This window comes from Chenopodium quinoa, unplaced genomic scaffold (assembly GCF_001683475.1).
Source record: "Chenopodium quinoa cultivar QQ74 unplaced genomic scaffold, ASM168347v1, whole genome shotgun sequence".
Taxonomy (NCBI): domain Eukaryota; kingdom Viridiplantae; phylum Streptophyta; class Magnoliopsida; order Caryophyllales; family Amaranthaceae; genus Chenopodium; species Chenopodium quinoa.
Genome location: NW_018744593.1, coordinates 5,955,960 through 5,981,278, shown reverse-complemented (window position 1 = coordinate 5,981,278; position 25,319 = coordinate 5,955,960). Strand labels below are relative to the sequence as shown.

General features: G+C 36.7%; 2 protein-coding genes across 2 annotated transcripts; both read right to left on the bottom strand.

Annotated features, from left to right (window-relative positions):
- Positions 1-4,984: 4,984 nt before the first annotated feature.
- Positions 4,985-5,653, bottom strand: LOC110699870 (cytochrome c oxidase subunit 3-like). Its single transcript, XM_021877381.1, has one exon. It carries the CDS (start codon positions 5,651-5,653, stop codon positions 4,985-4,987), a length of 669 nt encoding a protein of 222 aa, XP_021733073.1.
- Positions 5,654-7,856: 2,203 nt separating this feature from the next.
- Positions 7,857-10,763, bottom strand: LOC110699869. Its single transcript, XM_021877380.1, has 3 exons — positions 10,590-10,763; positions 10,117-10,500; positions 7,857-8,450 (listed from the first exon to the last, which is right to left on the bottom strand). The coding sequence occupies exons 1-3, from the start codon at positions 10,761-10,763 to the stop codon at positions 7,857-7,859; spliced, it is 1,152 nt and encodes a 383-aa protein (XP_021733072.1).
- Between the last annotated feature and the right edge of the window lie 14,556 nt (positions 10,764-25,319).

The window sequence follows — 25,319 nt, the reverse complement described above, 5'->3', positions numbered from 1 at the left end:
TATCATATCTTTTGATCCAGAAGTCTAAATAAGTCATATAATATGTCGTTGGAAAGCTATTGAAGTATAAGTTCCAACCCAATTATAATCAGATTAAAATATTCATTATATAAAAAGATATGGCCGAAACAGTAGGACAGTGTCAGTTTTTTTTAGAGTTTCATAACTCATTCATATCTTTTTCGTTATAGCTCGGAATTAATATTATAAAATATTATTGGAAAGATAATTTCAAGCTATCCAATCATATAATATAGGATAAAGATTATGAGGCACAAAAATAATATCTGACTGTCTTTTAATATCTTTAAACTCGAACATAATTAGGATTTAAAAAAAAGGAAAGTTTTTATAAAAGGAAAGTTTTTATTTAACTCAAATTCTTTAATCTTATCCTTTCAAAAAGTTTAATTAAGATATTTTAGAAACTTATGGAAGCTACTAATTTATCCTAATTAATTTAGGATTAGGATTAAACCTTCGGACTCTCCACATGATCATTGGGCCGTCGGTAAGATCCGGTTCGAGCCCAGTTTAGTATTTTGGCCATAACTTCCTCATTATTCATCTTAATGGGCTTATAATATATAGTTGGAAAGTTATTTTCAAGCCCCATCCAACTACACCATTATTTTACCCATATCATGGACCAAACTAAAATGGAATACACGTTTTTCAAAAATAGGGTAAGAAAAGAATTATTTTCAAATACAGAAAGAAGAGATATTTTAATAAAAAACATCCTCATCACTAGACTTTTCACACTTTCGCTTTGTTCGATAATCAAATGACATGAAAGGTATCCATCACTGGGTTTTGTTTTGGGAGACACATTTGGGTCTCTATAGAAGCCCCCACTTTGTCTGAGTTTTGAAAACAAAAGTCAAAGTTACGAAAGGGACATAGAATGATTCAGAATGTTCTGCAATCCTAATTCATTCTTGTAATGTCGATACCTACAAACTAGCATTAGTTAAAACAGATAAGAGAGTTAAGAAACGCATATCTTGCACCATCGAGCACTCGTCTTTGGAGATAACCAATTTGTTGCATTTACTGTTGTGACAACCTTCCACAAGCTAGGGAACGTCATCTTGTTGTTTTGATGTTCACTCGTCTCTGAAAAAAGGGCTTTTTTGATATGTTCACGCGTCTTTGAACAAAAGAGCGTTGATATGATATGCCTACGTGTCTATGAGGAAAAGAGATTTTTTCTTGAACCATAGTAACAACCTTCCCATTCATATCAAAACGTCGTCGAAGACCGCCTCATCATGAACCGCTTTTCTCAAATATCGGTGACAACCTCCACAATCTTAGCGAATGCGTCGAAGACCGCCCATCTCGTGATATCTTCTCAAATCGTGGTGATAACCTCCACAATCTTAGTGAATGCTGTCGAAGACCGCCCATCTCGTGTTATCTTCTCAAATCATAGTGACAACCTCCACAATCTTAGCGAATGCTGTCGAAGACGTACTGCCCATCTCATGATGTCTTCTCAAAAATTTGGTGACAGCCTCCATAATCTTAGCGAATGCCGTCGAAGACTGCCCATCTTGTGCTGTCTTCTCAAATATTTGTGATAACCTCCACATTCTTAGCGAATGTGTCGAAAATAACTTTACTTGAAGTCATCCTCAGTTATTGCGATAATATTCTGAAGAAAATTATCAAAGACCCACGCTTGTCGATCTTTAAAGTTCGCTTGAACTTTGCTTTAGCAAGTGCGTCGGCGCTTTTGCTGTTCATGAACCAGTATGTCGGTGCTTTGTTGTCTATGAACCATTGTATTGGTGCCTTTACAATGAGCGAATGTTTAGGCGGTTTAAGCTATGTGAGGTGATCTTTTGTCAGGTCGATCACTTATTTGTGATAGTAATCAAACCGACTACTTAATCATGTCAAATTGCTTAAGGAGGCAAATTGGCGTACCAAGGAACCTAGAAATTGCTACACTAGGTCCGCATAATCTAGGATGGGGGCCACGCATTGTGTCGCCACACCCGCACTCGCTAGAACTATCTGGCGCCACATTATGCTTTTATCGCCAGGCGACAGATGTCGTCGACAAGCGACATCGTTGTCATCTGGCGTTGGTGTCAGGACTTCCCTATTTTTCCCTTTCTGCTGTTGTTCGTTGCTTGGTTTCGCTTAAAACTTTTAACATGGTCATTTCCTGTCAACCAAATCCGCTCAAATATTTTTAAAATTAAAGGTCTTCATCTCTAATTTACTAATCCATGTAATTTTGCTCAAACTCCTCTTATCTTGGAAGAATTTCATATATCATATTCGCGGCTTTTTTTAAAAAAAATCTGGGAATGTCCTCGCTTGTTGGGATGCACCTGCATTTACATTTTTTACTATAGGACTTTTCTCATCTCTTTCTTTAGGGTTGACTTAAGGCTTAGTGTTGCTTGACTCATTGACTTGACATGACTCAAGGTATGATTACTCTCTTCATGTGACTCGTGTGTGCGGAGTGTTGAATCCTGCACGAAAAAAAAATTCCGTCATTTTTGTGGAGGGTACCGACTTTCTCCCGAAAAAGAAAGATGCTAAAAAAAAGAAGGGAAGTTTTTTGAAGGTGCATGTTAAATGAGCTTAATCAGTTAACGTTACCACTCACAGTACAAGGATTGTAACATCTTAGACTATCCTAGTTGACTTAATAATGAAAGTATTCAGGTAACTTAGACGCGGAGGCTAAGTACTTCATACTTTGTTATGCAATGATGATTGATGATGATATGACAAGGCATGCTTCAGCGTTGTGGTAAGATTTCATGACAAAGTGTTCCTAAGGGAAGTATATTTTGTCATGTATCAGTGCAGTGTGTGAAAGTGACACTAAAGTTAGGCTGCAAAGGCTAAGTGTGTGGAAAAATATATTGAGAAGAGTCAATTGGTGGTGACTCTTAGGCTAGGTAGGCTTACAATGTAGGGATCAAGCCCCCAAGTATAGCTCTAAATGAAAAGGGATGAGCACAGGGGGTCCCTTGATATGATCAATTATGAACGTAAATATGAATGCATTTTTATTACGGCCACACCTTGATGTGATGTTGCCTACGTATCCGTTAGGAATCAGGCTGAACGTAGCTCTAGCTGAACCTCTCAAAAGTGTGTGTATACCTCAAAAAGGTCATTTGAAGGGTTGTAACGTGGTTAGGCTAAAGGTTGAAGAAGAAAGGGATAAAAGCTCAAGACCCTAGATAAGCCCCCTAGGTGTGTAACCTTGCTTTTGAATCTTTATATTTTCATGCTTGAGGTTTCTTACTTTTGAACTCTCTATTGTTTATATATATATATATATATATATATATATATATATATATATATATATATATATATATATATATATATATATATACTCTCTCTTTTTTTTCGCTTTTGCATTTTTTTTTTTTTTATAAGTGTGGGCAATCCCGATCATGCGGTCTATCACTCACTTGGCATTCATGTTTCTCAGGCATGGTACCGAGCACTTAATAAGAGACGCAATCTGAAACATGTTCATGTCAAAGACATTGGAACACTTGCCCTTTTGTACACTTTTATTTATTTATTTATTTATTTATTTATTTATTTATTTATTTATTTATTTATTTTATTTATTTATTTATTTATTTATTTATTTATTTATTTATTTATTTATTTATTTATTTATTTATTTATTTATTTATTTATTTATTTATTTATTTATTTATTTATTTTATTTATTTATTTATTTATTTATTTATTTATTTATTTATTTTATTTATTTGTTGATACACTCAAGCTTTTGTTCTCTGAAAATTGTATAAGTTGCACACCATCTCATCCCAAATTTAGGTAGATATGGGTTGAAAAATTAAAGGTCTATCGTTAGAGGAGGCTCAAAGTGGTTTATCAAAAAAAGGATTGTATATTTGAAGGGTGAAAGGTAATATGATGTGGCTACAAGGGGTGCCTGAAATCATTGGTATATCTTAGTTCAACAATGTTTTTTTTTTAGTAAGCGATGTAGTGTAATGATCATATGCAAGGAAATAAATACTCATCTTTATTAAAAAAGGAAAAAAGAAAAGTCTTACAAATTAAAGTAAATATAAGGAATATAGAAAGTGCCTATGCTAGACTTATTAGGGAAAGGATAAATAAAAAAAGAAAAAGAGGAGGTCACGAAATCTTGTCGTTGAAGCTCACCTTTGTCTTGTGTCGTTTGCTTTATTATCACTCGCTCTCCTTGCTAGCTGGAGGCATGGGAAGCTTGTTATTATGGATCAAATGTTGGATTTCTTCCTTTAGCGTCCAACAACTCTCAGTAGTATGACCCCTACCTTGATGATATTTGCAATGTGCATCTAGATTCCAACTAGGCAATCTCTTTTTAGGTGTAGAATCATGAATAGGTCCAATGGGAGTAATGAGTCCCTTAGCATGGAGTCGATCGAAGGCAGTATCGTAGATCATCCTAATTGGGGTGAAGTCTTTCCTTAGTTGCTTCTTATGTCCTTGGTTATTCATGGCTAAAACTTCACTGAGATAAAAGGTATTAACATTGTTACTAGAGTGGGTGTTTTCGGAAGAAGAAGGATTATCATTCTTCTTTCCTTTCCAGCAACTATGTTTGCTATTATTAGTAGCTTTTTGCTTTGCGAGGTCATCTTTTATCTCGATGCCTATGTCATAGATGGCTTTGAAAGTATTCAAGTTGTGTTGATATTTTAAATGCTTCGAATACTTCTCTTGGAGATTCTTGATAAACATCCTCACATATTCTTTTTTGGAGGGAACCTCAATCATTTTTTTTATTTTTTTTTGGAAAATAAGATTTTATTACGAAAGAGAGAATGTTACAACTTACAAAAGCTAAGTTATAACTACCACTAGAACACCAAAAGACCTGAAAACAATAGGCCAACCCCACAACCAGTTCTAGATCCAAGTCTAGCCACCTTCTAGGAAGGGTTCTAGGAAAAGCCAAGAACAACTGCACTCAGATTTCCGGCCACCTTCTAGGAAGGGTTCCGGAAACCAGGACCAGACAACAAAAAAAAACCAGAAAAACAACAAAGCCAAACACCCAAAAGTCACCAAAAACAACAATCGGGAGCAGACAAGCCTGCAAACTGACCATAAAACCAATAAAAACAAAAATAGGCAACAAAATGAGCAACAAAGCTTGCACCAACAACGGACGACAGGGCACAGAGCAAAAGACAGTAGACAGCAGTGCAAAGACCAGCAGAAACAGCAGCTCAGCAGCAACAGCAAGCAGAGCCAGCAAGCAGCAGCTCAGCAGACAGCAAGCAGAGCAGTGCACAGCAGCATCAGCAGCAAGCACAACAAGGCAAAGAACAGTGCAGAAGCAGCATAACATCAGTACAGCAGCAACAGACAGCAGTACAAGAGTGCAGCAGCAGCATAACAACAGCACAGCAGCAGCAGATAGCAGTACAGCAGTGCAGCAGCAGTAACCAGCATCAAACATCAGCAACAAAGAGAAGCAACAAAAACAGCAACACAACAGCAGTGCAGTAGCACAAACAGCAGTGCAGCAGTAACAGCAAATAACCAGCATTACCCAGCAGTATACAACAGCACACCTAGCTGAACACAGCACCAGCAGTGCATAGACAGCAAGGCAAACAGCAGCAACCCGCATACAGCATAGAAAAACAGTTAGCAGAAAAAGAATAACAAACAAAAAAGATGCACCGGGAGCCTCAGCATCAAGAAAATAAGAGGAGCCCGAGACAAGCCCTAAACAATCAAATATTTGCTTCCCGCCGGGATTCTACAAACTGAATGAAAGACAATATCCCGAACAAGGGCATCAACAGATTTGCAGCAACCAGTAAAGAGAACTACATTCCTGTGGATCCAAATACCATAAGTTGTTTCAGTGCAGGCCACCTGGATCACTTTATTCTTCAATCCGGAACTTCTGCAGATTTTCTTCATCCAATCGACCTCATCACTAAACTGATGAACAGGCTTGGAAACATGTAAGATACCCAAAACCTTGCTCTAAACCTTTCTAGAGAAACCACAATCAAAAAATAAATGCTGAACACTTTCATTGCCATTCAGACACAGGAAACACTTTGGATCACAAGAGATGTGCCATTGAAGCAATCTATCCTTAGTGACAAGCCTATTCCACAAAGCTAGCCACAAGATAAAAACACTTTTGGGAGTTGCTAAGTTATGGCAAGTAACTCTCTTCCAAGGAACTTTAGGCACTTGAGGCCTAATAGCAGCATAAAGCTTCTTGATTTTCAACTTGTTGCCCTGAACGAACCCATCCCATCCCCCTTGATCATTCACAATATCTCTACAACTCAAAATCTTCTTCAAGAACCAAGAGCATCTAGCAGGGGTAGGGGTGGTCCAACAATCTTTATGCTTGAAATAGTAGATATGGACCCACTTAACCCAATGATTATCAGCCTTGTGAGCAATATCCCAAAGTAACTTAGTGACAGCTGCTTTATTCCACTCAGGAAGAGAAAGCAAGTTCCAGCCACCGCAAACTTTAGCAAAACAGACATTATTCCAAGCAACCAAAGACTTCTTAGCAGGAGCAGAGGATCCAGTCCAAAGAAAGCACCTGAACCTAGCCTCAATCTCTTTCAGAATTTTTTTCGGAAGAATAAAAATTTGAGCCCAATAAGTCTGGATACCAAACAACACACTCTTCACCAATTGAAGCCTCCCAGCATAGGACAAGTGTTTAACCATCCACCCTTGAATTCTAGCAGTGACTCTCTCCACCAAAGGCCTACATTGAGCAATAGTAAGCTTCTTTGAAGAGAGAGGGACCCCAAGATATCTAAAAGGAATGGAGCCTTGAGAAATACCAAGAAGCTCCCTCAACTCTTTCTGAACATCAACAGAGACTCCTCTAAAGTAGACTTCACTTTTATCAAGATTAGCAGAAAGCCCAGAGGCACCCGAGAATTTCGAGAAGGCTTGGAAGAGAAGCTTAACAGAAACACTATCAGCTCGAGAAAACATCAATAAGTCATCAACAAACATCATGTGAGTTAGGTTTAACTTTTCACATCTAGGGTGAAAGTTAAAATCAGGAGATAACCTAAGCTCATTAAGGCATCTGGAGAGGTATTCCATACCAATAGCAAAGAGAAAGGGAGACATAGGGTCACCTTGTCTTAACCCTTTCTTAGCTTCAAAGGGGGGGGGGGCAGGAAAACCATTAATAAGAATAGAGTAAGAAACAGAAGTAAGACAATTCCAGATCCAATCAACAAATCTCTGAGGGAAACCAAGCTCCTGCAGACAGTGATCAAGAATCCTCACTCAACTAAATCATAAGCTTTCTTCAAATCCACCTTAACCATACACCTGGGAGAGATAAATTTGTGATCATAGCCTTTGATCAGTTCAGTTGCAAGAAGAATATTTTCACCAATGTGCTTGCTAGGAATGAACCCTGCCTGAGCATCATCAATCACCTCACCAATGACATCAGCAAGCCTAGCAGTTATAACCTTAGAAATGAGCTTATAGACCACAGTACAACAGGCTATAGGTCTAAAATCCTTAACATGAGAAGCAGAAAGGACTTTAGGAACCAAAGTGATAGTTGTGCAATTCCATTGCCTAGGTAAGGTCCCATTATTAAAGAAATCAATAACACTTGCATAAATATCATCTTTCACAATATGCCACGCTCTCTTAAAGAAAAAGGAGTTAAAGCCATCAATACCAGGAGCTTTAGTGTTATCAATTCCCTTAAGGGCGACATCAATTTCAACATAAGAAATAGGCCTAATGAGGTAGCTCTGAGCAGCAGAGCTAAGCTGCTTACCCCTGCTCATAGTAACAAGGTCAACACCAGGGAGCTAAGAAGCCTGAGTCCCTAAAAGAGACTTATAGAAAGAGATAATTTCATGAGAAATAACATCTGTATCCTTGGGCAACACCTGATTAGAATCAAATATGGAATCAATTCTATTCCTTCCTTGCCTAGTCTTCATCACAGAGAAGAAGTAGTGAGAATTGCCATCTCCATGCTTAACCCAATGAATCCTAGACTTTTGCTTGAAGATGCTTTCCTGAATATCATTCCAGTGCTTAACAACCTTAATAGCATCAGATTCTTTACCATATAAATCCAAATCATCAGGGTTCTGAGCCATTAAGTTTTGAATTCTAGAAAGCTCAACATTAGCCTGGTCAATCTTTTCCTCAATGTTACCAAACTGCTTGCTATTAAGAGATTTGATACTAGACTTCACAGAATTGAGCTTCTGCCAAACAGAACTACCAGAACCCCAAGCCTGCGAAACAATATCAAGAAAATCAGGGTGATCAGCAATACAATTTAGAAATCGGAAAGGTCTACCTTTCCCAACAGGGCCGGAGCAAATATCCAACAGAACTGGACTATGATCAGATAAAGAAGGAGGCACTACTACAAAAATGGTCAAAGGAACCTATGATAAAAGACCCATTGATTATTTCAACGGCTCTCTTTAATATAATAGATCTGATATTAGAGATAACGGGTCTCTTTTGTATCAAAGGGCCCACCAAAAGATAGAGGAAAAAAAAAGAGACCCGTAATTGATTTAACAGGTCTCTTATATGTGCAAGGACCCACCACTTAAAGGAATGATAACAAAAACCTTATTTCTTCTCTTCATATTCCCCATTTCAATTACCCTCCTTCACGCCGCTTTCATCCTCCATCACTCCATCACTATTCATCCTCCTTCTCTTTGAAGAAATATCTTCTAATAAATCAAGTCTCAACTCTGAAGAAAGGGAAAATGATAAAAGCTCTCTATATATCTACAACAATGGGTTCTCCATTACAATCCTAGATCCGCTTTCTCTCTCTTCTGAAACTGCTCATTCGGTCCTTCCCTTTCTCGGTTTTTTATTCCTCCTTTTGATTCGGTGTTCTGCGGCTTCTCGCTGGTGGTGTGGTGGTTTAAGGTGTCCTCCTCTAAATCTGTAGATTTTGATATTAAGGTTTTTTATTTTGATTTTTTTTTCTGATATATTTTTCTTAATTCAGCGAATTGGGCTTCAAATTGTGTAAATTTCCTTAATTTTCTTGTCAATTTATAGTAATCTCCTTATTAAGTTTTTTCATTTTTTTCCTAATATATCAATCGAAATCCTCAATCGAATCAATTGTTTCTCTAGTTTCCTTGCTGTGATATTTTTCTTTGCTTTTGGCCTCGATACCCTCTCTTTTGCATGAACTTCTAGATCCAAACAAATTGAGGATACAAAATTCATGATTAAATAAATTTAATTTGGGGCTTTTCTATTTTTTTTTTTTTTTGGAATTATAGTTCCATTATTCATAAGTATTTATTCATTTTCTACTTGAACATGCTATTTTATAGGTCTGCTTATTTGTAAGGGAATTGCATTCAAGCAATTCAATTTGCTCACCGAAGATATCTATCCACGTAAGCCTAGTTTTGTCTTTTAATTTTCTTTTTAATTTTTTTATATGGAATTCTCAATTATTACATTCGATATTTTAATTTTGTTTTTCAGATCTGCTTGATGTGGTTACAATCAAACAAAGAAGATAGCAAATGGAGCTAGAAGTTCATTATGTAATTGTAATTGTAATTGTAAATTTCAATAAATTCAAACAACCTTTTTGTTGGGATTTTATGTTTATTGATTTTTATTTTTTTCATCTCATCAAGTTGAAGTATAATTTGCATGTTACATACAAATTAAGTGTACAAATTAAGTATACAAATTACTAATACCAATTTATCTTTTAGTCCTCAATTCTTCCGATTTGTATACAGCATAAAAACAAAATTAATTAAAATGTAAAACGCAAAGAGACCCGTTATTTGACCTGACAGATCTATTTCATACCAGTTAAGCAGATCCCTTATATCAAACAACAGGTCTCTTTCACTTCAAAACTATCAATCTCATTGCGTAAATAACAGACCCGTTGTCACTGACAACGGGTCTCTTTGTTCGCACAAACAGACCCCTCATGAGAAAGGGTCTCTTAATCAAAGAGACCCCTGAGATAGAGACCCGTCCAAAGGTGGTCTTTCAAGCATATTTCAACGGGTTTCTTTGCCCATTTTTGTAGTAGTGAGGGAGATAAACAGTCTCCACATGCCCATGAGAAGCTAACCAAGCTTGATTACCAAAGACTCTATCAAGTCTAGAGAGCGTTCTAGGACAAGTATGAGCCTTATTAGACCAAGAGTAGAAGGACCCTTTGCTTTTGAGCTCAGTGAGGTCCAAATCATCAACCAAATTCAGAAAGTCTCTAGTCTCATAATCAGTAACATCAGCACCATGAAGCCTATCAGGAGTATGAAGAACAGAGTTATAGTCACCAACAAAAAGCCAAGGAGAATGCTGGATAGAGATGCTTCTGAGCCCCTCCCACAAAGAAAGCCTGTCATGAATGGAGTGAAGACCATAGACAACAGTGAGATAAATTTGAGTAGAGAGATCCTTAGAAGAAACAGTACAATGAATGAACTGTTCATGAATCTTCAAGACATTAACAGTTACTCTATCCACATTCCAACCAAGCCAAATCCTCCCTTTGGAAGAATTATCATAATTACACAACCAAAGCCAAGAGAGCCAAACTTCCTCTGATAAGTGAGAACATTTTTCAATTTGATTTTTGTTTCAAGCAATCCAACAACATCAACTGAATGAGAATGAAGCAACCTCCTTACAGAGGCAACTTTGCCAGGGTCATTCAGGCCCCTGACATTCCAAACAGAGTAAATCATGACACGAAAGGGGGATTAACCTCACCCCCGCTTGGATTTATAGTGAAACCACCTACACCATCCATTTCATTTGCAAATAAAGCAACAAAGGCATTAGAGGTAGAAGCAGGCTGATGAACTCTAGTTTGCTGGCTTTTTGTCTTCCTCCCTACTATTCTCCACCCCTCATCTGAATTCTTAGAGGTATGAACTTGTGGAGTAATAATAGATTGTCCATGAACAGAAACACCAACATCAACACCAGTAGTAGAAGCAGGAACATGGGTAGGCTTAGGAGCCCAAACTTGCTTTTGCTGAGGAGGAACAGGAGCCGGTTGCTTAGAAGCCTGCTTAGGCATAGGAGGCTTAACAGAGCAATCATGACCAATCTTGTTACACTTAGAGCAAAAGAAGGAGCCCACTCATACACCACCCTGATCTCCAATAATTCCTTCGAAGGACTCTCAACCCACACAGAGGTGGGCATAGGCTTTGTAACATCAATTTCAATCAGAACCCTAGCAAAAGACACTCTAAGTTGTCTAGTAGTACACTCATCAGCACAAATTGGCACTCCAAGCAAACTACAAAGGCGGCTAAGAGTGTGAGATCCCCAACAATTAAGTGGGAGATTAGGGAATTTAACCCAAAGAGGAATAGTTCTAAGAATTTCAGCATGAAAATCAAAATTGGGACACCACGGCTTCACTATTGCAGGCTTTCCAAAGAACATATGAGGACCAGAACAAAGTATAGTATCTCTATCATCACTAGAACACATATTGATAATAAAGTACCCATCATCATGCCAATACACATCTGGTTTTTGCATATCATTCCATTATTGAGCAAAGAAACGAAGAACAGCAGCAATAGTAGGATAAAAGCCAACCACATAAAAAACAAGAGCATTAGCCAATTTTCGATTACCTTCCTCAAGCTCGGCTGCCTGTAGCTCAGCAATGAGTTTCCCATCTTGCACTTTCGGAGCAACAAAGGATAATGTAGCCCCTTTTGCAGCCAATTTCCCAGTAAAAGATGCAGCTCGTTTGCTCCAGAACAGGGGAAGAAGCAGCACGGTTTTCAGCAGACTTGCGCGAGTTCAATTCCAAGGAAGAAAGAGAAGCAGCTCAATCCTCATTAACTTTGTTCACATTATGCTCCAGAGAGGGTGAGGAACAATGAACAGAACACCCTGGCTCACCACCGTGCCCAGATCCACCATCATCCAATGGAACAGTAAACCCAGAAACCCTAGGTACTGTTCCATTGGACAGACTCGGCCTAGCAGCAGCTTCAGCAACAAAAGTAGCTTCAGCATCCAATGGAACACCGGAAATAGCACCACAAGCCATCTGAACTAATGCCGGCGCCGGAGTAAGCAGTCCATCCCCCTCTTGAATCGGGCTAGGAACGAAAGGGGTACTTGAAATTCCCAAATTTTGCAAAATCGAACCAACAACTTCATGAGCAGTCTTTTATTGCGCTACTTGAGGTGTAGAAATAGCTTGCTTCTTCTTCTTTGCCATTGATATCCAGATTTGATGAAGAAAACCAATCAAAAAAGAAGAACCATGAAGAAGAGAGAGAAGAGAGAAAGTCAACGAAAGTCAAACCTTAACCTCAATCATTTTAGCGGAAATTTCCCTCTACTTATTATAGAAAGAAGTAAAGCCTTCATTCTCTCTTTTTCTTAGAATCTCAAGTTGTCTATAATCGGTTTTGACTTGAATATTGCACTTATATCTATCAATGAAAGCGCTTACTATCGATTCCCATGTATAGGTTTTCTCTTTGTTAAGGGAGAAGAACCATTGTTGGCAAAAGGTTTCAAGAGATAAGGAAAACAAGGAATGAAAGTCTTTCTTATTAATCCTCTTAATGTTCATTATAGTTTCAAAGGCTCTTAAGTGAAGATTAGGATTATTGGTTGCCTTGAATTTAGGGATGTCAGTGGCATTGAACTTCTGCGAAAGAAGCTCATTGTCCACCGAGAACCCTTGTGAGCTAATGCCCTGGAATTTATAGTCATTGGATATCTTTCTCAAGCTCTCTTGCATGAGCTCCATTTGTTGTTGCTTCACAGGGTCATTGATCTTGAGGGTTAAAGCCTTCAACGCCTCAGTCACGTCAACCATTTGCTTCTTAAGCTCATTGACCTCTTCTTGACTTGCCAGTATTTTCTTAGCTTTTCTTTTTCAACTCACTAGTTTATCAAAAAGTTGAACTTAAATGAAGGTGTTTTCCTTGATTAATCGCTCTTCTCTCCTTGACCAAGTACTGTGGAAAGGGAAATTAAGGATATTCTTTGTTAATTATTTGACTCAAATTCTATTCGACATGCAAGGATGGAAGAAGGTAGGAAGAATAAAGAGAGGAATCGAGTAGATAATGGAAAGATGATGTAGATGGAGAGATATGAAAAAATTAGGAATAGAATGTACCCCCAACTCAAATTAGGAAAAAACCGACTCATGCATGAACCTAAGACATGGTCATGGTGACATATACAAAGTGTGTACTAACACTAGTGAGTGTAGTGACATGTTAAGACTCGTGTCATTACCATGTGGCTAGACTATGTGACTAGACTCAAGCAAAGACTAAGTTAAGACTTCATGTATATGCATTAAACTGGACAGCCTGTGGTATTTTAGTCATAACGTTTTACTTGTGACTCTGATTGGGATGAAACCAACTCCATATTAAAGATGCAACTCGGGGCTACAGATCCATAGGTTGTACGACTCGTAGTTCTTCCTAGAACTCCGAAAATGACCAAAACAAGTTGACGATTGTGCAGTATATGGGAATAAAAATCCGAGTTGACTTAAAGGGACTATGACTCGATTTTAGACATATTTATTAGCTCAAATTAATTAATTAATTAAGAAAATTCCTTTAGTCATTCATTAGTTTATTAAGACTTATTTACGAACACAAGTCAAACCAAAAGGTAAGTTTAGTCACATAATAAGTATGCACAAGTAAGAGATGCACAAGTAGTCAGGTAGTCACAACATGATGCAATGAGTTTGCAACGTAACCATGGCTCTATTTCTCTAATGTTCGGGATATGGGTTAGTCAAAGAGCGTCCATGGTTAATTTTCTGGATGCACCGCGCGGAAGCCTTACCATTTGAAGGGTTGGCGCGAGTGGATGGGACACCGCGAGTTAAAAACTCACTTCCATGGTTTGGTGAATTCAACATTCTCGGATGTATCCTTTGTTGCACAGAGCGTTCAATCAGGTAGATGGATCATGAATTCGTAGAGGGTTATGTCCATATGAAGAACACATATGGGTTTTAGAAAAGTGAGAAAAACTCAATCAGGAAGTAGGATCGAGCAAAAAGTGCTAAAAACTGGTCAAAATTAGAACGCGTATTTCTGGCTCGGTATTGGAAGAACTTGGCGCCAGCGAACAGAGGCCATCGTCGCAATTTGGTTTTGTCTCCTTGCGACAGGAGTGTCACCTGGCGACAGACTCTGTTTTCTGATGCCAGTTCCTACATGCCTCAGCAGCTTTCTGTGCTCGATAACATTTTCCAGTTTTGCGTAGCATTATTTCGATCCTAGTTGTGAAAGATACTCCTCAAATTTCCTATGTGTAAAAATCCTATGTTCTTAATTCATTACGGATGGTCTTTCCAATGGATCTTTTTTATGCATATGACAATAATGTTAATCAAAATTATGCACATGAAATACTTAGAACTTTCCGAGTCTCATCCACTCATTCTAAATCATTTCCAAAATAAATTTTAGGAATTAAAATAGAAATCCTCCCCAGTGTAGTCGCCAAAAAACTATAGGGAATATTTCAAGCATTACCCCAAACTTGAACCCCACTATGATCATACACTTAAGCATGGTGGCGTCCAAAGGAAAGGAAGCTAGAGTAAAAGAGTCGCCAACAAGTTTTAAGAACTTGTAAACCGTTCACAGGGTGAAGGTTACACCCCTTAGCGATCCAGGAGATCGTCAACTCCAATAGGTCTAGAACAATGACTGATAGTTTGGGGATGAAGGTGCAAATCCAACCTAAATGAGATTGAACCTGCCCTAATAATAGGCCTCTACATTATTCTTCTCATATTCATGTGCGCTTTCAGATTAACATGCAATCAATACGTTAACCCTGAACCTGTTTATCTATGTTGGTTGAATATTAATGCACAAATAAATCTTTTATTGGCAATCACTTGAATTATAATCAAATTAACCCTGAACAAGATTATTAATTATTTTATTAAGCGTGATTACAAGTAGGAATTCCTTTTAAACATGCATAAAAGGCGTGATCAAGTAATAACAATAATTATCAAGCAGCATAATAATAACAATAATCATAATAAACTACTACAATTCTGATCTATTGCAACCCCCAAATCCGTTGCATTAGGCGTCAAAATCCGTGGCATTAGGCCTAATGCAACGGCCATGTACCGTGGCATCTGCTGGCGTTGCAATAGGTCTAATGCAACGGCATATAACACCTAATGCCACGACACCAATGATCCGTGGCAATAGACCAATACCTGTTGCAACGACATAACTTATCCGTGGCAATATAGTACTGACTAATAATTATGATGAAATTGAACCTATTGCAACGGATGAAGCTAATTAATACAATGATAGGAGTACGTATCTACTGCAACGGATTGATATTTTTTTTTTTGTTGGGATGGGATGGTAATATAATATATGTATAATTAGTCAGTACAAATTAAAATATGCTAACAGAAACAAATTAAAGTATCATTTATATATAATAATTATAATGCGAAATACGTACATTATTTCCCTTAAAGGGAAAAGTTACAAAATCAAATTTCACAAATTAAATTAATTGAGAAAACTACAACGACTACAATCTTTGAGAGGCAAGCGACCAACATTAGCAGGTGAACAGCAGCAGTAGAGACCAGCAACACAACAAGCTGTCCCAACATCAACAAGCTCAGTAGAACGACAGCAGCAGCCAAAACCAGGCATGCACAACACCATGCAGAAAGCAGTACAATAGCTGACAGTGCAGAACAACAGCAGTAAAAGGAACAACAGCAGCATTAACCAGCCAAAACCAGAACAAGACAGCAACGGAAACTAGGCAACAAACTAAAAGCAAACAGGGAAAAGCAAGTCCAAACCAGGATGCCTTCTTCAACCCTACAACAGCTCAAAACAGCAGAGACAGGCAGAAAAAACAACAACAACAACCAGGCAGCCCAATAGAACCTACACGACAGCAGCCTGCACTTAACAGCCCCACAGGCAACCAAACAGAGACCAGCAAGCAGCTAGCAACACAGAACAACAGAAGCCAGCAGGCCTACAACCTGCATATATCAAAGAAAGCCAAAAACCTTATAAAAACACAATCCAATTTCATCAAAATCAAAAAAGAAGATAAACATCCATCATTCCTCTTTTCTCATATATAATTCAATGAGAAATAAAAAGAAGTAAAAAAATACCCGGAGGATGTAGTGGCTACAACAAACAATAAAGTCAAGATCAATAATAAAGGATAATTATTCACATGTTGCTACAGGTTAAAGTTAAAGTCGAAGAAGAATAGCAGCAGCAGCTGCCTAAAACACATAAAGAGCAACGGTTTTTAAATTTAGTTTGGAATCAAGAGTAAAAACTAAGCAAGAACTCACAAGGGGTTAGAGATATACATATATAGAACAAACCTGCAATGCAATAAAAAAAAAACAGTATTCATTCAAATTTGCAGTGTTACCGGTGAATATATGTCAATGACAGCATCTATATCTTATTAATTTCTTTTGGGGTACTTACAAATGAATAAGCAAGTGTCATTTTTTCATGGAGTAGCTGAGGTGGAATTTTAAAAATAATATATAAAAATAATTAATTCATATATAGACATGTCTCTAAGGAGTAACTGATTTTCATTCTGTCAGACCTTTACTGGTAACTGATTTTCTGTCTCTATTTCGTATCCACATAATCACTACGCTTAAATGAGGCACATCTTATAACACCAAACAACATATAATACGGTATCTCTAATTCGCACTGTATAATGAGGGGTACTTATTAGAGGTAGGCATGGGCCGGGCTGGCATGAAAGTCAATCAAGTATGATAGTAAAATGGACTGACATAGTATGAGTCCGCCACAAGCCTTACCACAGTCACAACAGTTCGGAGGGTATGGATATTATTTTTAAAAGTTGACATGAACATGGCACAAACATGGTATGTCAACCTCCTTTAATAATCTAATTTACCAAACAGTATATAAAAATTACTAAAAGGATCTACTGACATAACACCCCCAAACGAATATTTCTTAACTTTTTTCAAGCACGGCCTACTTGAACACGAGGCATGCTAGCACATTGGCCTTTCTCATATCCAACATTAGAAGTTGTATACTAGCAGTTCCTCAAACCTTGTATAGAATCTTGTATAACTCACTAACTTGCTCTTTTTTGTGATTCTCTTGCACTGAACAAAAACTCTTGCCAAAATGAAGCACGACCCAATACAACAAATACGTCCACCATCTGTGTAACATTCATAATTCCATACAAAAAAAATCTGAACATCTAATCATAATAATTCACAAATTATAAACCCCAAACAAGGGGAAGGAAAGAGAAAAAAATGAACTAAGACCATAGTATACAAGACCTAGAAACCAAATCTCCCAAAGAAAAAAAATTAGAAATCAGAAACTGAGGGAAACCTGAAAGCTAGAAGAAACAGTACAAAGGTCAAAGATCCAGCAAGTTTGAATTTTTTTTTATAAAGGGCTGAGATGCAAAACACCCCTTCAATTTCACTTTCTTAGGAGCCTTTATTTGATGCGCCATCAACTCCCATCCACCATATATTGCCTCTCACCTTGGAGGGCAGTTATACGATCAGACTTCATATATAGACATATAGTCATATCCTCGACCAAAATTTCTACTTAATAAATTCCACCTCAGCTAGAGCTAAAAGCTATTTATGTCAATTTTTAACTTAAAGATATTTATGAGAATTCATATTTTATTTCATTAATGAAAAAAAAAGCTAGAGGTAACATTCGCAAAAAAATTTATCTAATGGATGGAAATTATGTTTCAGTGTTTACATGGAGACAAAATGAAAGATTAGGAGGGCGGTTTCAGTTATATAATTAGCTATTGATAGGTAATGATCCCATTAGTTTAGTAAAATAAAAATTGCTAAGGATGTTATATACACAAATGACAGGAGGTATTACCATAAAATACTAATTATGACACTAATATAATTGCAGCTATAAAATTTAGCTGATACAAATAAATGAATTATGCAAACTCTGCAGTTGTGAATTACGGCAGCATAAATCATGAATATAATTATCATTCTCAAATTTCCATTAATATGACAATAACTTGAACCAACAGTAAACTCAAATTCATATAGACAGCAGTTATAATTACTGTGATTAAAACAGATAAAAAAATCTGATTTGAGACGAGACAAGTGCCAAGTGATGAGTGTACAAACTAACATATATACACTTGTATTTCTGCTAAGAATTGCAACACGTCACAATGGCCATTATCAGAAAGTGCAAGAAGACAATAAAAATCATAGAACCATACAGAAATAACAATCAGCCCATGTAAGCTATTTCTAGTTCAAAGAAAATATTGTGATTGGAGACATTAGTAGCAATTGTCCCAACATGTAAGAAGATGATAATACAAGAAGCCTCAGGAAAAAGGACAAAAGTTTAATAAGCACCAGTTACTAGACATTATAACACCAACTATAGTAATCTATTGTCATTACCTATACCATAACATTTGCATTACCATAACCAACAAAACAACCAAAAGCACACTTATTTGCAAGTTAAAAATCAACCAATTTTCCAATAATCAAACCAAATCAGAAATTAAAGATAAAAGAAGGAACCTGGCAAGAACATAAAGGCGAGAATCCCAAACGAAAGAAATTAATCTGACAGTTCTCGAGGAATTAAATGTTTTACAAACAAAAGAAAGAGAGGTAGAAATGCAATAGAAATAGCGATTATACCTGACTTCATTGTTGAGCTACCAAGCGACCAAGAACACCAGGTCCAACAATTAGCAAATCACTCTCACCAACTACCACGGACGATGATGATGTTCCTGATTAACATTAAATAGTCAATTGATTGAAACTTTTTAAGTATATAATTGTCGAAATAGGAACAATAATTGAAAGGGGAGAGAAAGTAGCGAGAAAGAGGAAAAAAGAGAGATAAAGATAGAAGGCTTACTCAAAGATCAGGGCACGAAGCTGGAGTTTGAGCGACATTAGCTCAGCAACTCTCCACCACCGTCATCAATTACAAATCAAAATTGACCATCGTTGCTCTCCACCACCGCCAACAGTTACAAATCGAAACCCTAGAAATCGAAAAAAATCAAATTTTTGAATGAATTTTTTCGTTATTTTCACCTCAAAATCGGCCTCAAAATTTTTGTTTTACCTTGATTATTTATGTGAGATGATGATGGGGAAACTAGAGAATTGGGGGAAATTGAGAAAATGGAGAATTGGGGGAAATTGAGGAAATGGAGAAATAGGGTGAGAATGGGTACTGGGAGAATGAGTGGAGAAAATGGGTGAGAAAAGTAAAAACGTGTTTGTTCAAAATTTTGGTGAAAAAATTAGAGGGAACAATGCGCGCTTCAACCTAGCTAAAATTTTCATGATACAACACTACCGTTGCATTAGCTTTCATTTTTGTTAAAATATTTAGGCTATTGCAACGGTTCTTTAGAGCCGTGGCAATAGCTCTACCTCTAAGAGCATTAGTTTTATATCCGTGGCAATAGCCTACTCTATTGCAAAGGCAATAAAAATACCGTTGCAATAAGCTATCTATTGCCACGGCATTTGGATAAGGCGTTGCAATAGCTCATTTTTTGGCGTTGTATTTGATCGAAAATGTAGTAGTGATAATTATAATCCAAATCACAATCATAATCATGTTAAAGCATAATATTAATAGCAAGATCCTAGTCATGATACTAACAAGATTAGTAACAAACCCTAGCATGTCACTAAACAATAAAGATCAAAGCTTTAACCCTAACATGATATTAACATGCTATTTGAAAAAATATAGGAAGCATCGCAGGAATCACAATTGTCATATTTGATATTAGAAATTATAGTTGTCACCCTAAACATGATACTAGGAAGATCAAAATGCCCTAACATGATACTAGGAATCATAATAATCTAGTCATGATTTCTTAATCATAATATCATAAATCAATTAAAGCACTTACTTGGATGCCTCGTACCTCTTTCTAATAACAAAATACACACGTTAGTAACTTCAAGGAAAATAATAAACAAACAATTAAATTAAATAATTGAAATAGAGATTTGGGACCAAACCCTAAGAAATTAAACCTTTCACGTCTAGGACAAAGGCAACTTCGACTAATGCTAGGTGTTTCTAGATCTTGTGAATCGAAATTTTGTATGCAAAAGGATAGTTTATAAATGAGAGAGAGAGAGAGAGAGAGTAATCAAGAGATTTTTGATGAGAGTTGGTTAGAGTTGATGATTGAAAAAGGGGAGATATGACCTCTATTTATAGTAAAAAAGAGAGTCGAAAAATAAAGAAAAGAATCCGAATTCGAATCGAAATAAAACTCCATGGACAGCAGTTCTTGCAAATTTTGTTTTGATCATATATTTTGATCTAGAATTTCAAATAGATCATATAATATGTCATTGAAATCTCCTGAAGTATATGTTTCAATCCAATTAAAATCAAATTAAAATATTTTGTGGATAAAAATATATGGCCGAAATAGTAAGACGGTGTCAATTTTGGATAGAGTTTCATATCTCATTCATATCTTTTTCGTTATAGCTCGGAATTAATATTATAATATATCATTGGAAATATAATTTCAATATCTATCCAACCATTTATTATTTGGATAAAGATTATGAGGCACAAAAATAATATCTGACTCTCTTTGAACATCTTTTATCTCAAATAGAATTAAGATTTTAAAAAAAAGGAAAGTTTTTATAAAAGGAATGTTTTTATTTAACTCAAATTCTTCAATCTTATCTTTTCAAAAAGTTTAGTTAAGATCTTTTAGAAACTTATAGAAGCTAATAATTAATCCTAATTAGTTTAGGAATAGGATTAAATCTTTGGACCCTCCACATGATCATTGGGCCGTAGGTACGATCCGGTTCGAGCCCAGTTTAGTATTTTGTCCATAACTTCCTCATTATTCATCAGAATTGGGCTTATAATATATTGTTGGAAAGGTATTTTCAAGACCCATTTAACTACACCATTATTGGACCCATATCGGCCAAACTAAATTGGAATACACGTTTTTCAAAAATAGGGTAAGAAAAGAAATATTTTCAAAAACAGAGAGAAGAGATATTTTAATAAAAACATCCTCATCACTAGACTTTTCACACTTTTGCTTTGTTCGATTATCAAATGACATGAAAGGTATTTATCACAGGGTTTGGTTTAGGGGAGACACGTATGGGTGTCTACACCCACTCTCGTGGGTTGTGCGCTCGCGTTTATTTAGGTTTCTTTGACTTCTTTGCCGCTCTGTGCATTCGCCAAAGGATCTTTGTCAGACCCACTTGATGAACATTGGGCGTGGCTGTTTCCAAGGGCCTCCACGGTGGGTTCAACACCATTTTTCATGAGAGCGCAGGAGCTAGAACTTGGAGCATCCACTTCCTTGCATCTTGAGCTTTCTTAATTCTATATGTTTGCTTCAAAAACATCTTCCAACTTAGTTGGCCACCAATATAAAGACCAAACCTGGTAAAATTCCTAAACCACAAAAAGATAGCAAATAAAGGATCAAACACTAGAAAAACCATAAAAACACAAAATAAGAGATAATAGGTAAAATAAAGAGAAAAAGCATAAAACTAAGCATTTATTAAGAAAGCAAGCTATGAAGAGAAGGTAAAAATAACTTAAATACCCATAAATTAGTGATGTGAGGAATGGTGGTGAAGATGAGACCATTTGTGAGACCATTTCTCATATCCCCTCTTCTCATGTCCCTTTTTCAAAGAAATTTATGTAGGAGTTTATAGGTATTATAAAGTAAAAAAACATGAATCATATTCATAAAGCACCTAATCTCAAGATCGAATGCATAATAAAAAAGACCCATAATCGTACCTTTGAAGTGTGAATTCCACGTACCAATCCGACAGAAAAATCAGGGAGAGAATAGAGCCCCAAGCGTTGCTCCTCTACTTAGTCCACGGGATTCTAACGAGCCATCCACTAATACTAGATTAGTCAAGTGAAAGAGGCAAACTGAAATCACCACTTTAATGGACTAAACCAACCACCACAAACCACCACAACCGGTGCCGAGGGACGAGAAGAGTGCCGTGAGAGAGAGGAGTTTTAGAGGGGTTGGGTTAGGAGTTTATAGGTACTAATTGCGGAACATGCATAACGCATAAATAATAAGAATTAATACCTTTTTAGCGTGATTCCACGTATGATCGAGCAAGAAAAGGGAGACAAAGAACCTCAAATGTGATTCTTCTACTTGGTCCACGGGCACGGATTTAGACCTCCACTAATGCTAGTTAGTTGCAATTGAACCCTTCAATTGCCTTTCTATGGAGATGAACGAGTAACAAACCAACCACGAACCGCCACGAATCACCATTCGCGGCACTAGGGGTGGCCGGCCGTGAGTCTAAGGGAGGAGGAGAAAGAACTGTTGAGAGAGAATTAGGGTTTTAGGGATTTGGTTGCCTTGTTTCATAATCTACTATAAGTTGATTATGACTTAATTAATCAACCCAAGGCATGGATCTTATTTATGGGTTTCATCTCTAAATAAGAGTCTATGACAAAGCCCAAAAACTTAATTATAATCTAACTATACTAGCCCAATCCATTTCATGATTAGTTACTTGGTCATGTGGCCTATAAATGGGCCTCTAACTTGCTTTATCTAATACCCTTGTGGTGTGACCTTATAGGATCCATTCATGTGGGCTTTGGAATATTTAAATAGCCCAAAGATCATTGATCATAGTCTAGAAACGGATAATGACGACCCAAAAGAACGAACTTATTATCTCTTTAATAGTGATCCTTGATATATCTAGTAATTGCACTTATCGAAGACATAACTCCTTCTTTGGGCTCGTGTATTCTAATTAGGGTTTGATCAAACTGATCACTAAATTTCTTTATAAAAAACCCTAGGCACTTAATCTATTTATAATCTTATTATAATTAGACTAAGTCACGAAGCCCAAAACCCTTCTTATTCCTCCATATGGCTAGCCATGCTAGGGGATAAGGCCCATCATGGCCTCTTCCTCTCGTGCTCAATCTAAGCCCTTTGGGTGACCTTATAGGATCCGTCCAATTGGGCTTGGCCTATATTACTAGCCAAAGGTCGTTATTACCTATAGCTATGATATAACGATGACCTAAATGTACGAACTTAATTATCTCCATAATTTGATCTATTTATATATATCTAGTAATTGCACATGACGAAGACATAAATCCTTCAATCTCTCACTTGTCCGAGACAAGTGTGCAATATTCAAATTCCTTAAGTCAATGTGTGTTGATTTGATAATATGATTGCATCACATGTCGAGATCATATTAATCTACAAATCGTTTCTTGAAATCCGAGCTCGAATTACAAAACCGAATAATTACTGAGTAATGCATTTAAACACGGCAACGTATTTGCTTAATTCTCCCACTTCAAGCGGCCATGATACATTCCATAATTTAATAGGTAGACTCAATCCAATCTTGTAGCAAAAAAGCCCCAACTCAACTTTTAAAGTGACCAGGAAACATCCTTTATAATCTTTAATGTACCACAGTTAAATCAATCGTTGAATAGAATCAATGTTCCACTCATGTCAAAGGAATCCACTAATATATCCGGAGGCTATATTCTTGAACTTCAAAGTAGGTCAATAGTTCGATCATGCACCATTCATGCATATCCAAGTGAGTCATCGAGCATCACTATGCCCCTATAGCCCATGAAACTGCGCTATCCAATCAATCTTACATGCTAGTCCATTCATGGAAATAATTAATGTCCACTTTAATGATTTCAATTTAGTAACTTAAATAATGTATGAATTTTGTTCACATGTGGGGTTCATTCACTAGGTCATCAAATTTATGAGCCCATCAATTCATAATTATTTTGGACATTTTATTTAATTTCCAAAACCATAATTAAATAAGAGAAATGAAATTTCTTCTTTAAACATAATTCTGCAAATGTATGCATTCCTTATGTATTATGTTTTCTCAAAACATAGACAACTTGAATTACATAATTTGCAACAATCCATGAATTTAATATGACTATCATACTTTAGTCTGTGATACCACGAGTCTTAATAAACTCACCTAATCACACATGTTGATTCATTGCACACACTTTGTCTTCGAGTAATGCACTATATTGTTTATGATCGTATACTAGGACCATGCATGCATCGCTTTCCGTCGTAATAGGAATGAGTGGAGTATTTCCCATAAGTTTTCAAAATTGTTTCATACACTCTTCCTTTCCAATCCGAGTATTGAGTTAATGCATTAGATGAGTTCGTCCTTACACAGTACTTGAGTCTAAAATAATAGGCAATAGTTGGAAGAATAAGGGGAACGTAACTCCTTCATTCTTTCCTTCCAATCAAAGCATCAACAACAAGAAACTTTTTTCCTCAGTAGGCGGCAAGAAGTAATTCATAAACATCCATGAAGACATAGCACGATAGAATCTTCTCATCAAGATTTCATGTTTTCTTCTTCTTTTGTTTCAAACCCTTCCCCCTAAAAAGTCTAGCATAGGTTCTCCTTATCCATGTGTCTATGTGTCACATTTCTTACCTTCTTCATAAATGAGCATCTCTTTCTCATATTCGATCATGTGATTAGCAAAAAAAAAAAAATATTTATTGCTGAACTAAACACAAGGTACACCAATGACCTGAGGCACCTTTGCAACCCATTCATTCCCCATTACCCATTTAATCACATATCCATTTTTTCATCAACCACTTTGAGCCTCGTCTAACGTTTGTCCTTTACTTTTTCAACCCACATTCACTCAACCCTGGAATTGGAAGATGTGAAATTTGTGTAACATTCGAAAGGCAAGTAAAAAAGAAACAGCAAAGAAAAAATAAAACAATGTCTAAGGGCAAGTGTTCCAATGTCTTTGATACGAACACGTCTCGAATTGCGTCTCTCATCGAGTGCTTGGTACCGTACCTGAGAAACGTGAATGCTAAGTGAGTGATGGACCGCATGATCTGAAATTGCCTACATTGATTCAAAAGAACAAAAAATAATAAGAAATTCAAAATAAATAAAAAAGTATGAAAAATAAAACTTGCAAAGTCTAATACATAATTGCATATCTTGGGGGCTTCTCTCGGGTCTTGAGCCTGTAACCCCTTTCTTCCTTAAACCTTCAAATTAACCACATTACAACCCTTGAAAGACCTCTTTGAGGTGTACACACACTTGT